The sequence below is a fragment of the Leishmania donovani genome, chromosome 36 (assembly GCF_000227135.1).
Source record: "Leishmania donovani BPK282A1 complete genome, chromosome 36".
NCBI lineage: Eukaryota > Euglenozoa > Kinetoplastea > Trypanosomatida > Trypanosomatidae > Leishmania > Leishmania donovani.
In genome coordinates this window covers 9195-23296 of record NC_018263.1, presented here as the reverse complement: position 1 = coordinate 23296, position 14102 = coordinate 9195, and the positions used below count along the sequence as shown (strand labels likewise).

Sequence of the window (14102 nt, the reverse complement as noted above, 5' to 3'; positions counted from 1 at the left end):
CCACCCCGAGTCTCTCTGTCTGGCGCCGGTCGTGCAGCACCTATCCGACGAGGGGACGAGGAAGGGCACGAAGAGTCCGCTGGACGCGTTGAGCCGATTCGACGGCAGACGGTATTCGCCCGAGAAGATTGAGATCTCGCGGTGCTCCTACAGAGGCCGGTGCGCTGACATGGTATGCCGCAACTTCTTGACTGGCTCATGGCAGAACAGCGCCTTGAAAAGGAAAAGAAACGTTTCGTACAAAAGGAACGCCCTAAATGTCGAAGCGCTCTGCAGGGCTTGGCGTACCGATCGCTACTTCAGAAACGGGGGTAGGGTCGTATGAGGCTTGTCGCGTGAGGTGCTGCTACAATGCAGGACACGTTTGTGAGGGTCAAGTGCGCTGGGCTGCGCTTTTCGGATAGTCTACGAACGGTGCTCTCTCGTGACGTTTCTTCTCTGTCCATCTTGCCTGGATGCTGTTCCTATGCAATGTGCGCTCCCTTGGCGTCGCCGCATGTACGGTGTGATGTGCGTGCGTACTCCTGGCTATCTAACCACTGCTATGTCCACCTGATCACCCTTCTTCGCGTTTTCGTTGCTGCGCACAAACCTGTTTGTCGATGCTACCTCGCCCTTTGTGTGTTCTGTGTCCTGGACTGCCTCCCACACCGGCGTGTGTTTTTACCTGATTCACCCTTGTCGCTGCGATTGTGGGGCAGAACTACGTCGCTTCCGAGCTTCACACTCTGTGTTCCCCTCTCTATCTTCTCCCTGCTGGTCTTCGACAGCTGTCGCAGACTCTTGCAAAATGGAGGACTATAAGGCCAAGGGCAATGACGCCTTCAAGGCAAAACGGTATCAGGAAGCGATTGACTGGTACACCAAGGCCATCGAGCTGGACCCTAACGGCGAGGCTTCTGGTGCTCTGTACTCGAATCGTGCAGGCAGCTGGCAAAATCTGAATAACTTCGAGAAGGCCGCTGTGGATTCGAAGCAGTGCATTCGCTTACGCCCTGATTGGCTTAAGGGCTACTTCCGCTTGGGTGTCGCCATGGAGAGCATGGGCAAGTACGATGAGGCGCAGAAGGCGTTCCAGAAGGCGCTCCAACTGAGCCCGGGCAACGAGGAGGTGATGGACAAGCTGCACACCGTTAATACTAAAGTACGCGAGCGCAACGAAAAGACAAAGTCGCAGCAGTGCAAGACCCCTGAGGAGGCCAAGCAGCTTGGCAACTCCTTCTTCAAGGACGGCAAGTATGACCAGGCTGCGGAGTTCTACACCCGTGCGATTGAACTGCAGACGGAGCCCGTCAAGGAGAAGGCGGTGTACTACACTAACCGTGCTGCCTGCCACCAGCAGACGCACATGTACTCTCTGATGGTGGATGACTGCAATGCCGCGATCGAGATCGACCCGGCGAATGTGAAGGCGTACCTGCGCCGCGGCATCGCCTACGAAGGCATGGAGAAGTGGAAGCTTGCGCTGGAAGACTACACGAAGGCGCAGTCCATTTCTCCCGGCGTGGCAGGCGCGTCTCAGGGTATTCTGCGATGCCAACGTGTTCTGCGCAACTAAGTGCAACAGGCACCTTAGAACGGAAATGCGCTGTCTGCCGTAAGTGACCTCCCTCCTCTTTTGTTGGTTTCAGTTTTTCTTCTCACTCCATCCCTCGTCGTTTTTGCCTGTGCTATACATGTACCGTTCCGTGTCTCGTGTGCGCAATGTTAGCGTTGGGTTTGGCAGCTTTTTTTTCTCGTTTTCGCTAAGAGAATGCAAGCAGCGAAATGTCAGAGCTGCTGAAGAAGGCAGGAATGAGGATGAACAGACGTGATGCAGACGGTACGCAGTCACGATCATGTGATCTTCCGGACGGACTGAAGATTGGCCGCATCGAAGGAGCTGCCTCTTCCCCTCTAAAACACACACACACACACACACACATGCACATACAACGATGCGCGGTCGATGCAGTTCAAGCTAAACGCTCCCTTGTGTAACGCCTTCACTGAAGACAGGCTATGCGCGCACATTCAGGCAGTGAGAGCGACCTTTGTACGGAGTTCATTGGAGGCCATTGCACTTCTTCCTCACGGCTTACGTGTGCTGGAGCTTCTCTCCGCCGATCACCGGGTCCCGTGCGCCCGCGCGTCTTCTGTCCTCTCCGTAAACCTCTTCCTCTTTCCTTTGAACCATTTCTGTGTTTTTTTTTTCTTTGGAAATTTCAACTCTTTCCATATCTCTCTACTGCGCACTCATCACGACGGTGCTCATGCACGAAGACAAGCAGTGTGCGCGGCGCGACTTCACGAATCCGCTGAAGCCTTCCGCGCGTCAATCGAGGAAACACCGTACTCTGCGTTTTCATCCACCCACGCGGTGCCCATTCCGGGCAACTAGAGAACTTTTGCCTCTTACCAGGGCTCAACACCGCACTCGCACACAGACGCACACCCACCCAAAAAAAACCTAGATAGATTCGCTCACAGGTACGGGCAGCTGCGCTGCAGTCTTGGCGCCATGGACCCGGTAAAGCGGCGACTTGTGTACGTGGCTGATGAAAATGAGGTACTCCTGAGCGAGCTCTCTGGCACTCCACCGACGCGGCAGTCGCGTCACACGCAGCTTCTCGTGCCTCTTTCTCCGCCAACGTCTTCGCAACAATCTCCCCACTCGGTGTCCCCGCCTCCGCGCCCAGTCGACGCGACCGCCGAAGCAGCGCCTGTCGCGACGGCTGACAAAGCGTTGCTCGTCTCCTATGATGGATTTCTGCTCACAGACGGCAGCGGGCGTTTCTCTACGCCCCGCGACGCTGCGCAGGCCGCCGACATTCGCGATGCTCTAAAGACATGTCGTTCCTTTCTGAAAGGATTCTTGAACGCGGCGCGACCTGAGAGTGAGTCAACAGAGTCCTGCAGCTCTGGGGCCTCTAGCTCCACGTATATGGAAGAAGAAGACTCCGACTTGGAGGAGACCAGCAGCGATGATTCGCCTGTTTCACGCCCGCGCGCCACCAAAGCCGCGAGAGCGCGTCCTCCACATTCCCATATACACAATCCGACACAGATGACAGTGGCGGAGCTGAAAGAACTTCTGCGTAATCGTGGACTTTCGATTGCTGGTAACAAGGCGTGTCTCGTGAAGCGCGTACAGAAGCTGCGTGCGCACGAGTCGGAGCGCGCGTTGGAAACTGGACCTCTACGTCTCGGTGCAGGTCAACGAACGTTGCAGGGCTCTCTCCGCCACGAGACTAAGCTGAATTCTGGCGTATCGGTGCTGTCCCCACCATTGAGTCCACTGCCGTCGCAACGGAAGTCGCCAAACTGCCACACTACTGACGAAAAGAACAATAGCATTTGGGGTGCGCTGGTGCACGCGGGCTCGCGCCTTTTTCGGGGAGGGGCACGCGCGTCTTGGGGGTTTCATACGCGTCCACCGGAGGACGCCGACGACGCACCGCTTTCGACGCGTCGGCGAATCAGCGCGTAGCAGCTGAGACACAGGTCTCCCTCAGCCTCCGCGACCAGCTTTTGGAGTGTTCGGTGTTACGGTTTTCTTCTGCTTGTTTGTGCCTTTTATTCTCCGCAAAAGCATCTGTCGTGTTCCACTACGCATATATATATATATGTGTGTGTGTATTGCCTTCTCTTTATCACCTTCACGGACTCTACTGTTGTGCCGCGGTGTCGTGTTTGCCTCGCGTGGGCACACTGTCTGTAACTCTTTCGTTCAACGTTGCCATGGTGAGCGTTTGGAACTCAAAAAGCTTTTGAGGGGCGCACTTTCGCTTCCTGTGAACAATCAAAGCCGCGCGGCTGCTGCTCACACGCCGACGCGCCTGCGTCCCCTTCCGTGGCGTTCTGACCACCGTGGCGCCCTACCCCTTTTTTTTGCCGTTTTTTTTCTTTTTGGGGGGGGGGGTGTGTGTGCGAATCGGCTTAATGCACGCCGGTATGTGTTTCGGCCCTTCCCTTTGTTTCTCGATGGCGCCATCACGGTCGCGAGGGTGCTGTCTCCTTGATATCGCACTGACCATCCACCGATAACGCGTGCCCCTCCCCCCCCCCCCACACACGTGCTCTCTCTTGTGGTGCTTCTACTGTTGGCATCGACCGTGCTCTTTTATTCCTCTCGTTGCACTACTACGAACGGCGTGCCTTCTGCGAGATTTCTCTCTCCGGTGTATTTTCGCACTTTTCGATGCTCACAAAACGTGATGCGCTCTCCAAAGGAGCCGTTGCCCTCGAACAAGTGACAGAAGTGCTTGACAAGCACGCCCCCTCCCATCCACATCATTTTTTCTATACCGGCTTTTCTTCCAGCTCGCGTACGTATTGATATGGAAAGCGATGATCCCTGAACAGATGGCAGAGCCACTCGTTATTGGTCTGGATTACGGGTCCGATTCCGCGCGAGCGGTGCTGGTGCGCGTGCGGGATGGGGCGGAGCTGCAGAGCGCCGTCTTCAGCTACCCGCGCTGGAACAAGGGGGAGTACTGCAACCCCAAGCTGATGCAGTACCGCCAGCATCCGTGCGAGTACATGGAAGCGGCAGAGAATGTCATCACTAGGGTGCTGAAGGCAGCTGGCCCAGCGGCGCGGGACAACTTGGTTGGGCTCGCCTTCGATACGACCGGTAGCACACCGTGCATGGTCGACGAGACCTGCACACCGCTCGCCCTTCGCCCCTCGTTTGCCAATAACCCGAACGCTATGTTTATTCTCTGGAAAGACCACACCTCTGTAAAGGAGGCCGCTGCAATCAATGCGTTGGCACACAGAAGCACCCCCGACTACACTTCCTTCTGCGGAGGCACCTACTCCTCCGAGTGGTTCTGGTCGAAGGCGCTGCACGTGATCCGCAGCGACGAGAAGGTGTCTCAGGCCGCGTACGGCATTGTAGAGTGCAGCGAGTGGCTTCCAGCCCTCTTCACCGGTGTCACATCGTATCAGAAGCTCATTCGTTCCCGGTGCGCATGCGGGCACAAGGCAATGTGGCACGAGAGCTGGGGCGGCTTCCCGCCACGCAGCTTCTTTGACCAGTTGCACCCGCGCTTGGGGCTCTTGCGGTCCCGCATGAGCGACGCCACAGAGACCATCGACAAGCCGGTGGGTACACTGAGCGAGGAGTGGGCGCTGCGTCTTGGATTGAGCACGAGGGTGGTCGTGGCGTGCGGCGCCATCGATGCTCACCTCGGCGCCGTTGGTGCCGGCATCAAGCCTTACTCCTTTGTGCGTGTCATGGGAACGTCGACCTGTGACATGATGGTGATCGACTCCAGCATTCTCGGCCACCGCCGCGTAAAGGGAATTTGTGGGCAGGTCAACGGCTCTATCGTGCCACATATGATTGGCCTCGAGGCTGGTCAGTCCGCGTACGGCGACGTCTTCGCGTGGTTCTCTGAATTTCTCCAGTACTCCTCTGTACGACTCATAGCCAGCACGACGCTGCTCGACGAGAACGCCAAGGCAGAGCTGAAGCGTGAGATAAAGAGGAAGATGCTCATCACCCTCACCGAAGATGCCAGCCGGATTCGTCCCGGCGAGAGCAGCGTGCACGCCCTGGACTGGTTCAACGGACGGCGCACCCCTGATGCCAACCAGAACCTCAAATCGGTCATCGGAGGCCTTACCCTCGGTAGCGACGCGGCAAGTGTATATCGCGCGCTGGTGGAGGCGACAGCGTACGGGTCGCGCGCCATCGTGGAGCGCTTTCGACGAGAGGGTGTCCGCATTGACAGCGTCATTGCAGTTGGTGGCATCGCTAAGAAGTCGCCGCTGGCCATTCAGATCCTTTCGGACGTGCTGAACATGCCTATTACCGTGTGTAAAAGCGAGCAAGTCTGTGCGTTGGGATCTGCTATTGCCGCTGCAACGGCTGCGGCGTGTTACGAGAGCATCCCTGAGGCGCAGGAAAAGATGGCGAGCGGCTCTTCTACCGCGTACAAGCCGTGCCCAGAGGCTGCTCGGGTGTACGATGAGCTATACAAGCGTTACATCGAGCTTGCTGCGAGCACTGAACAAATGTATTCGCACATGTAGGCATAAAAGTGTTCGCAGTGAACACCTGCGCGCATGTCTTGGAGGGTGCCACTGCCTGTATCTCTAGCTTTTTTTGTTGTTGTTGATGGTTTCCAAGTCCTCGAGACCTTGTGCGATGCCGTCGCATCTCTTGTGCACCGGACAAGTTAGCGCAACGCCTAGCCCCTTTTCAAAGCAGCTCAGCATCTCTTTCATGTTTTTTCCCCGTTCCTTGCACTGTGTGCCTCCATTTTGGCGTTGGGTAGGAAGTGAGCAGAAGGGGACGGCGGTAGCAATGCCGTCCTCTTTTCTTTGCCTGCTTCCGTCTTTCGCGTTTCACCAAATGCGTAGATGGGTGCGACCGAGTATGGTATCGCAAAGAGGACTTGGGAGTGGAGGCCGAGGCTACTTTCGACCCTCGAGCGAGGTGACAAAAGCGAGAGAGTGCACCAAGAGAAGAAAAGATGCACGCACACACATACTCACCGCAACGCTGTTGCAGACAGTCAAGGCAGAACAACCTGTGAGCACCAAATTGAAAAACGATTTTCTTTTCTCCTTTTTTTTAATGCGTTCCTAAAGACGATCTCACTCACAAACAAAAACGACGAACGGGGGCCAGGCTCAAGAGCTGCTCCTTTCAGCGGCCAGGGGAAGGACAGCTTTCAGTGCATGTGAAGGCGACACGCACCTACTGTCTGACACTTCTTGCTTCCCAACTGTATGCACCAAGCGTTTTTTTTTCTCTTGTTAGCGTTAACAAATGTCAGTGGTGCCATCATTACTCCACCGAAAGGAAGGCCGCAGCTTCCGATATTCTTCCTGATGCAGTTGTACACCGTTTTTTTTTGTTACGATCCCTTTTCCCAAAGGTCACTGAGACATCCAAAAAAAAAAAAACAGCGACTGTTGGCGTCACCCCATGACGCAATGAGTTTAGGGCAACGCTACACCCTCCCTTTAGCCGCTCTCGTCATCGCCAACAACGATTTTCATCGCAGACGGTGCACCCTAGCAACTCTTTTTCTCCCATCTTGCCCATCGCGCCACCATGAACTCCTTACTCCGGCCGCCCTCGTCGTTTCTGTGGAGTAATCTCCCGCTATTCATGAGATCATCTGTTCTCACGCTTCTCTCCTTACTCCCATCAGCTTTCTGTCCGCCGGTATACACAACTTAGCACTCATCGTTCCCGAAGAAGTCGCGGTGCGGGAGTACGTATTCCCTGTCGCTCGTGCACACAATACTACTGAATTCTCGAAAGGCTTGAGAAGCCGTGTAGGTGCACTGCCGTACACTGACACCCACACAAACACCAAAAACGCGAACAAAACACACACACACACACTGTGTGCCTAGTACAGTTTTTTCTTTCCGTTTGCTTCCGACGTCTACCGACGTTTCAATTCGAAACGTGTTTGTCTCACTCTCTTTTGCCCTTCTGTCACTCTGGTGTGTCTGGATTTCTCTTTTCTATTTCCCTCTTGGTTTGTCCTTACGCTGTGATTATTGTGCCTTTTTCCTTTGTTGTGCGTCGCGGCCAACAAGGGAGTATCTGTGCGTCACATTACACGTCGCCTCACTTGCAGCTGCTGCACACGCACATTTCAAAAAAAAAAAACCTCGCTGCCCGCGCAGACCCTCTCTCTCCCCTCCTCTCTCCTCGCCTTTGCTTTCAGACTCGATTCCTCTCTCCCTGACACACACACACACACACACACACACACACACAGAAAGAAGGGGATTCGGCAATCGCCATTCCGCCAACATGTCGTCAGAGGAGAAGTTGACAGCCCTCTACGCGCGCCGCCAGGAGATTCTCAAGGACCTCTCTGAGGTGGATACGAGCATCAAGTTCCTCGAAAGTGAGATCCAAACGAAGGCAACGGAGGCGGCGAAGCGCACCATCGACGAAAACAAGTCAGGCAACGCGGACGTGGATCGAGTGAACGAGGTGATCGCCAGCTGCGTGCGGGATGCCACGGGGCTTCGAGACGCACTCAAGTTGGTTGAGGCGTGCCGCTACGTACAGGAGTTTGGCAAGGAGGATGACGCGGCGCGGCAAAAGATCCCGTTCCGCAACGTGTTCGCGCAGGAGTGCATTCGCCATGCGCTGGACCTGTCCAATGACGCCAACGGAAGCGAACTGATGCAGCACCTGGTGCCGCTGCTGCGCTCGGGAACAAAGCCGGTCACCATGGGCGACATTTTCTACGACCCCACAACGAACGAGCACGACCTGTCGGAAGTGCTGCTGCTGATTAGGGAGCTTTCCAGCGATATTGTCACGGTGGCGTGCAACACGAATGGCGCGCGCGTCTCCCAGCGCATCATCGATGTGCTGTGCACACATGAGGAGTTCGATGTGTACACGAGTGTGCTGGAGCCATCGATTGTCGACGTTGCGAAAGACATTAACGGCAACCACTCCCTCTCAAAGCTGATCACGTCTGCCCGCTTTTGCCAGCTGGGCGACTCCGACAAGAGTGCCTCCGGCGCTGCCGCGATATACGAGCGCATCTTCCAGAAGATAGCCGACAACTGCATCGACATTTGCAAAAACCGTCAGGGGTGCTGCATCATTCAAAAGTGCCTGCAACACGCCCCCAAACCGTATCACACTACCATCATCAACACGGTACTCAACAACTCGCTGAAACTGGTGCAGGATCCCTTTGGCAACTATGTTGTTCAGTTCATTCTCGACAAGCAGCAAGATATCAACGGCTCAAAGAAGGAGGACGCTGACGACGACGCCGTGCCGACGGCGCCGAACTACACCAATCAAATTATTAGGCAGATGCTCCATCACGTGGCCGAGCTCTCGTGCAACAAGTTTAGCAGCAATGTGATTGAGAAGTGCCTGAAGACGTCGTCGCCAGATGTGCGACAGCTGTTGGTCGACGAACTCACGGCGCCGCATGTCTTGCCAAAGCTGCTGACAGATAGCTTCGCGAATTACGTTATTCAGACGGCCATCTCCACCGCCTCCGACGATGGCCAACTGACGCAGCTGCGCGACGCTATCATACCTCTGCAGAGTCTCCTGAAAAACTCCCCGTATGGCGTGAAGATCGAGTCGAAGCTATCCCGGCGCCACCGTGAAGCAGCGCGGCGTCTGCTGAAGAAAAAGGAGGCTGCCACGACCGTCACACAGGCTCCACCTGCACAACAAGAGCCGCTTCTTCCGCCCTACATGCCCCCACAAGGAATGTCAGCCATTCCAATGATGGCGCCAGACGCTTCCATGGGTCAGCAAGTGTCGTTCACCAACCTGAATGCTGATATGGCCTCCTTCTTGCAGCCGCAGCGGATGATAGGCATGCCTTTTGTGTTGCAAGGACAACAGATGATCAGCATCCCCAATGCACCACCGCCATCTTTCACCATGGGCATGATCAACGGTAGCGGCCTGCCTGAGTACCGCTAAGCGGTACGCAGTGCCCACCCCTGCCTTCTGTCGATCCTTCTCGCACGCAATAACACCGCTCCCCTCCGTGTGGCTCCTCTCCGTCTCCCATGTGAAGACGAGGGCTTGCTTGCTCTTTTCCCATTTTACCTTTGTCGCTTTTCCTTCACTCACGTCCAAGCTCGTTCCTTCTCTAGCCTGCTCCGTCCTCTCTCACTCTCTCTCTGTGGCTACCCTATCCAAAATGAAGAAAGACATGACTGTTATACGCGCTCGGTTTGATTCGTTGTATCTTATTTCCTCTTTTCTTTCCCTTTCCTTTCATTTTTTTTTCTGTATTGCGTGTGCGCGTGAAACAATCGCGCCCATTGCAACCACCGACACACTGTCAGGCATCTGAACGTGTGAAAGCTGTTGGCGGTCCTTTAGCGACCGTTTCAACGTCTAAGAGGGCTCCTCGAGGTGCCGAGGTGCTGCTACGGCGGGAACAAGAGACTCGAGGGCATCAACGCTGTGCGCTACGCTTGTGGGAGTGTTGTAAACTCAGCTGAGTGGCTCTTGCAGCGCCATCGCTCAGTAGGGAGTCCTTGAGCGCATGCGCGTGTTTGTGGACTGCTCACGCGGCACAGAGTGTCGCTCGACGCTGCGTTGGGCGCGGAAAGGCCCCGTTTGCCAACTTCCTCGCTTGAGAGGTTAAGTCTCGGACGAAAACGAGATGTCGACCCAGGCAACACATCCACAAGACGCTGCTGTCCTCTCGCAGCCAACGCTTTAAGTAGGTGTTGCTGTGTCTTTGCTACAGTGGATCCCAGCAAGCGTTCCACCCACTGAAAAGAGCAAGAAGACACCAGGGCGCGATCACCACGGTTACCTCGAAAAAAAAAGTGCCACACGTTCCATGAAGCATAACAACTAGAGAAAACATGAATGACAGCACCACAGACAAAAAAAAACTGGCGGGATTGCAGAAGGAGTACACGGATGAGGTGGATGCCCTTACTCGTCTCGTCTTTTCCTTTTTCTTCGTTTCGTCAGCACATGCCTGGGAGACACCGAGGAGAGCGGTGGGCTGAGGGGCGATAGCTACAGATCTTGTACGTGCTCAAGACGCACTCTTGATCTCAGTGGTGTTCTTTTTTGTTTCCATGTTTCCTCTGAGGATGGTGACGCGTTCCTCTGTGCTTCATTCTTACAGTTGAAGAAAACGTTCATTTTGTTTCTGTTGTTGGCCCTCTTTTCGCTTGTTTGTGCTCTCTCTTGTTTCTGTGCGGGACGGTGCGCATGCGTGTTCCTGCGCATGGATGTGCGGGTGTGTGTCCTCGTCATTCTTAATTAACTCTCTAAGAAAAAAAGAAGACCCCAAAGCCACCTATGCAAGCGATGGAGAGCACAGAGAACAACAGCAGAATACCAAACGAAAAAGAAGCAACACCAAACGCCCGAAATGAATTGAACAGAATCGCAGAGCCGAGGTGCCTCGAAGAACACCTCTAGCTCACTACGAGGCAATGCGCGATCGCAGAGTCTGCGGCGCTTTCACCTCTCTCTGTCCGTTTACAGACGATCACTCTGCAGCAGCGGAGGCCACCCTGCCGCTGCACCGGATACTTACTTTCTCTCAAGGACGTGCTCATGCCACTGCCAACGATGTCTCGGTGAAAACGTGCCTACAATTTCATCCATGCGGGGCGGGCTCTCACTCGATTACTCCAATCCTATTCCACCTCTTTTTCACTTTGTCGGCGCGTTCGACGTTCTTTTCTCTCTCTGGGGGTTTCTATACGTCGCTGACATGCGTGTCTGCTGGCGCATCACACAGCTTGCAAATACGAAGGCTCCTCAAAACGGACGCTTTTGCGCCCTCCTTTCATTGCCTTGTGTGTTTTGCTGTGGCTACTTTCGCTGCTTTTCTCGACTCAAGACCGGTGTGGGCCACTACCTTCTTCTCACGCATAGGAGAAACAAAACGCTCCCAACACGTTCTCTTCACTGTATCTCCTTCCCCACTCCTCACTCCTCCTCCACCTCTTTCGCACACACGCACAAACACTCGCACACTCCGGCATCGATTTTATGCACGCGTGTTTTGCATAGTAGATCATACCTTCCCTCCCCCCCCCCAAAAAAAAAAAAATAGAACGTAGCGGGAAAAGGGCGAAGGCGATGGGCAACGTTACGGTTATCAAGGGTAACATCGTGACGACCTCGAAGGTGCTCTACGGTGGCTGTGTAATCGTCGTAAATGATCTAATTGTGTCTGTGTGTGACAATGAGGCTGTTGCCCGAAAAGAGCTCGGCGAGCTCGAGAATACGCATCCAGGCGTAGGCGCGGCCACCTGGTACGAGGCCGCGTTTGTGCTTCCTGGGTTCGTAGATATTCACAACCACGGACTGGGCGGTGCAAGCGATGTGATTGGGCACTGGTCGAACCCAGAGTACTCCCTGAAGGAGCTGGCTCGGTGCGGCACGCTCACAACCTTGGCGTCCATCATCTTCTCCGACAGCCACAAGAAACTGGTGACGGACTGTATTGATGCCATCGAGAAGCGCGTGGGGACCTATACGAAAGACAACTGTATTCTGGGCGGTATCCATGCCGAGGGCCCCGTCATTCACGACCGCGGCGGCCTGCCGGAATGCAAGAGTGAAATGAGCCTCGGCGACTTCAAGCGGCTCGTCGACTCTATGCCGTCCTTGCGCGTCATGACCATCTCGCCACACATCGAGGCACGGTGTAACTACGAGAAGATACGCCACCTCCTCGAGAAGAAGGTGCGCGTTGCCCTCGGGCACGACCGCGCCGCCTCCAAGTCGGAGATTATGGGCGCCCTCAAGCTGGCAACCTCGGAGGAGGAGAAGATGCATGTTACCCACTTGTGCAACGTCTCCACGTTCAATCACCGTGCCAGCTCACTGGTGAACACGGCCATGTGCCCGCGGTTCCCGAACGCGCCGCTCTACAAAGGTGCGCGCCCGCCAACGCTGGAGATCATTGCTGATCTCATTCATGTTGATAGCGTCACACTTCAGTCTGTCCTGGCGTCACGCAGCGTTGAGGACATTGCCATCATCACAGACTGTATCTCGGCACACATCCCTGGCAAGCACGTGGTGTACAACGGGCGTGACAGCGTTGTGCAGGCGGGTGGGGCGTGCTATCTCTGCGACTCGTTTGGCCGCGCGTCCAACACCCTGGCGGGCGGCACTAGCATGCTAGCCGACCTGTTCCATATCCTTATCACACTCTTCTGCAAGGATGTCGTCGAGGCCTGCTTGCACACCGCCACCGTGCCCGCCCGAATCGCGAACCTGCCCGACGTGGGCGCAATCGCTGTGAGAAAGAAGGCCAATCTGCTTCTTTTTGACGCGGAGCTCAACACAATCGAGAAGCGCATGATTCACGGACACTGGACCTCGCACAAACCGTACACGATCCTTCACCCCTCTGTAACCCATCTGTGAGCAAAGCCACATCGTCTATCTAGCTACCTGTGTCTCTGTCTCTCTCACCCTGTGCCTTCTGTGTGGTCCCTCGCCAGACTCCTTCCCGCTCCCTCCCCCTTTTCGCGCCGCTGTGCTCCCGCCCGCTCTCTCGCGTGCCAACCCGTGCTTCCTGAGTAAACATACAGCTGAGGAATAGCTCGAAAGACAACTGGTGGAGAGGTGGTGTGTAGGATGTTTTGGCCGCTGCACTTCTGGCGTAGGGTCTGATGTTGTGGATGTGGGCAGAAACCTAACAGCAGCAGAGAACACCCTTCACGGCAGCAAGTGCTGCCGACGTAATGGAAATATCCTCCTCTTTTCTCTCACCTTTCATTTTCTGTTTTGTTCACACCCACTTGTCATCACCTGCGTGGGTGTGCCGTGTGGAGGGGAAGGGGGAAATAGTCGTCCGCACCTTCACAGCAAGGCGCCAGAAGAAAAGTTGCCGCACGACAAAAAAAGGGCAGAGTGACATTCCCCGAACCCCAGCACACGGGAAGAAACGAAAACCCGTCGCCAGTGCATGTGCGTGAGAAGATGGCAGCACAACGGCATGTACCTTCAGGAAGAAAAAGTGATCTACTGAAAGTGTAGACTCTCTGACTCTTCTTCACCATTCACGTGGTCGCACACCCGGGCATACGCAGACGCACATGCACAAACAGAGAAGAAAGGGAAGAGTAACCTGCTTTTTTAGCGTCCTTGGTTATCATTTTCCGCTGATAATGCCGAGCACCTGTCCGTGGTATCACAGGGCCCCGTGCCCCACACTCTGTGGGGGCTCCACGAGCCTGCAGCCTGCCCTCGTGGTACCCTGAGGGACTCTTGGTGCCGGCGGACAGGTCTGCGCTGCGATCCTGTGCCAAAGAGACTTGCGACCGTGATCAAGATGGGCCTGGCTCACTAGCGATTGTGTCGACGATTCGACAGACAGTCGAAAGACAAATCCATACCAACAAGCACCGAAATCGCGTGTGTGCAAAGCATGCGGCATCCCCCCCTACATCCCGACCGGGTGCACTGGTGAGACACAGGTGGCGGAGGCATGACGAGAGGACCCCGCGTTTACGTCATCGAGCCCTCCTGGCTCCACTGTGGAGAGTGACCGCTCCACATTGTGGTATGCCGTGGCTGGAAGCGGCTCGCCACCAAAAAGAAACACGGGATACAGGTAGGAGGTGCGCAGAGTCTATGAGAGCCTTGGCCTGAA

General features: G+C 55.3%; 5 protein-coding genes across 5 annotated transcripts; all 5 read left to right on the top strand.

The window, feature by feature from the left end:
- Positions 1-790: 790 nt before the first annotated feature.
- On the top strand, positions 791-1558 carry LDBPK_360080 (stress-inducible protein STI1 homolog; the record flags this gene model as incomplete). Its single annotated transcript, XM_003865078.1, has 1 exon — positions 791-1558. One exon carries the CDS (start codon positions 791-793, stop codon positions 1556-1558), a length of 768 nt encoding a protein of 255 aa, XP_003865126.1.
- Positions 1559-2500: 942 nt separating this feature from the next.
- LDBPK_360070 (hypothetical protein, conserved) lies at positions 2501-3469 on the top strand (the record flags this gene model as incomplete). Its single annotated transcript, XM_003865077.1, has 1 exon — positions 2501-3469. One exon carries the CDS (start codon positions 2501-2503, stop codon positions 3467-3469), a length of 969 nt encoding a protein of 322 aa, XP_003865125.1.
- An 860-nt stretch (positions 3470-4329) lies between these two features.
- Positions 4330-6021, top strand: LDBPK_360060 (L-ribulokinase, putative; the record flags this gene model as incomplete). Its single annotated transcript, XM_003865076.1, has 1 exon — positions 4330-6021. The coding sequence occupies one exon, from the start codon at positions 4330-4332 to the stop codon at positions 6019-6021; it is 1692 nt and encodes a 563-aa protein (XP_003865124.1).
- A 1747-nt stretch (positions 6022-7768) lies between these two features.
- LDBPK_360050 (PUF1, putative) lies at positions 7769-9430 on the top strand (the record flags this gene model as incomplete). The annotated part of the gene is made up of 1 exon (XM_003865075.1): positions 7769-9430. The coding sequence occupies one exon, from the start codon at positions 7769-7771 to the stop codon at positions 9428-9430; it is 1662 nt and encodes a 553-aa protein (XP_003865123.1).
- Positions 9431-11572: 2142 nt separating this feature from the next.
- LDBPK_360040 (N-acetylglucosamine-6-phosphate deacetylase-like protein) lies at positions 11573-12871 on the top strand (the record flags this gene model as incomplete). The annotated part of the gene is made up of 1 exon (XM_003865074.1): positions 11573-12871. The coding sequence occupies one exon, from the start codon at positions 11573-11575 to the stop codon at positions 12869-12871; it is 1299 nt and encodes a 432-aa protein (XP_003865122.1).
- Between the last annotated feature and the right edge of the window lie 1231 nt (positions 12872-14102).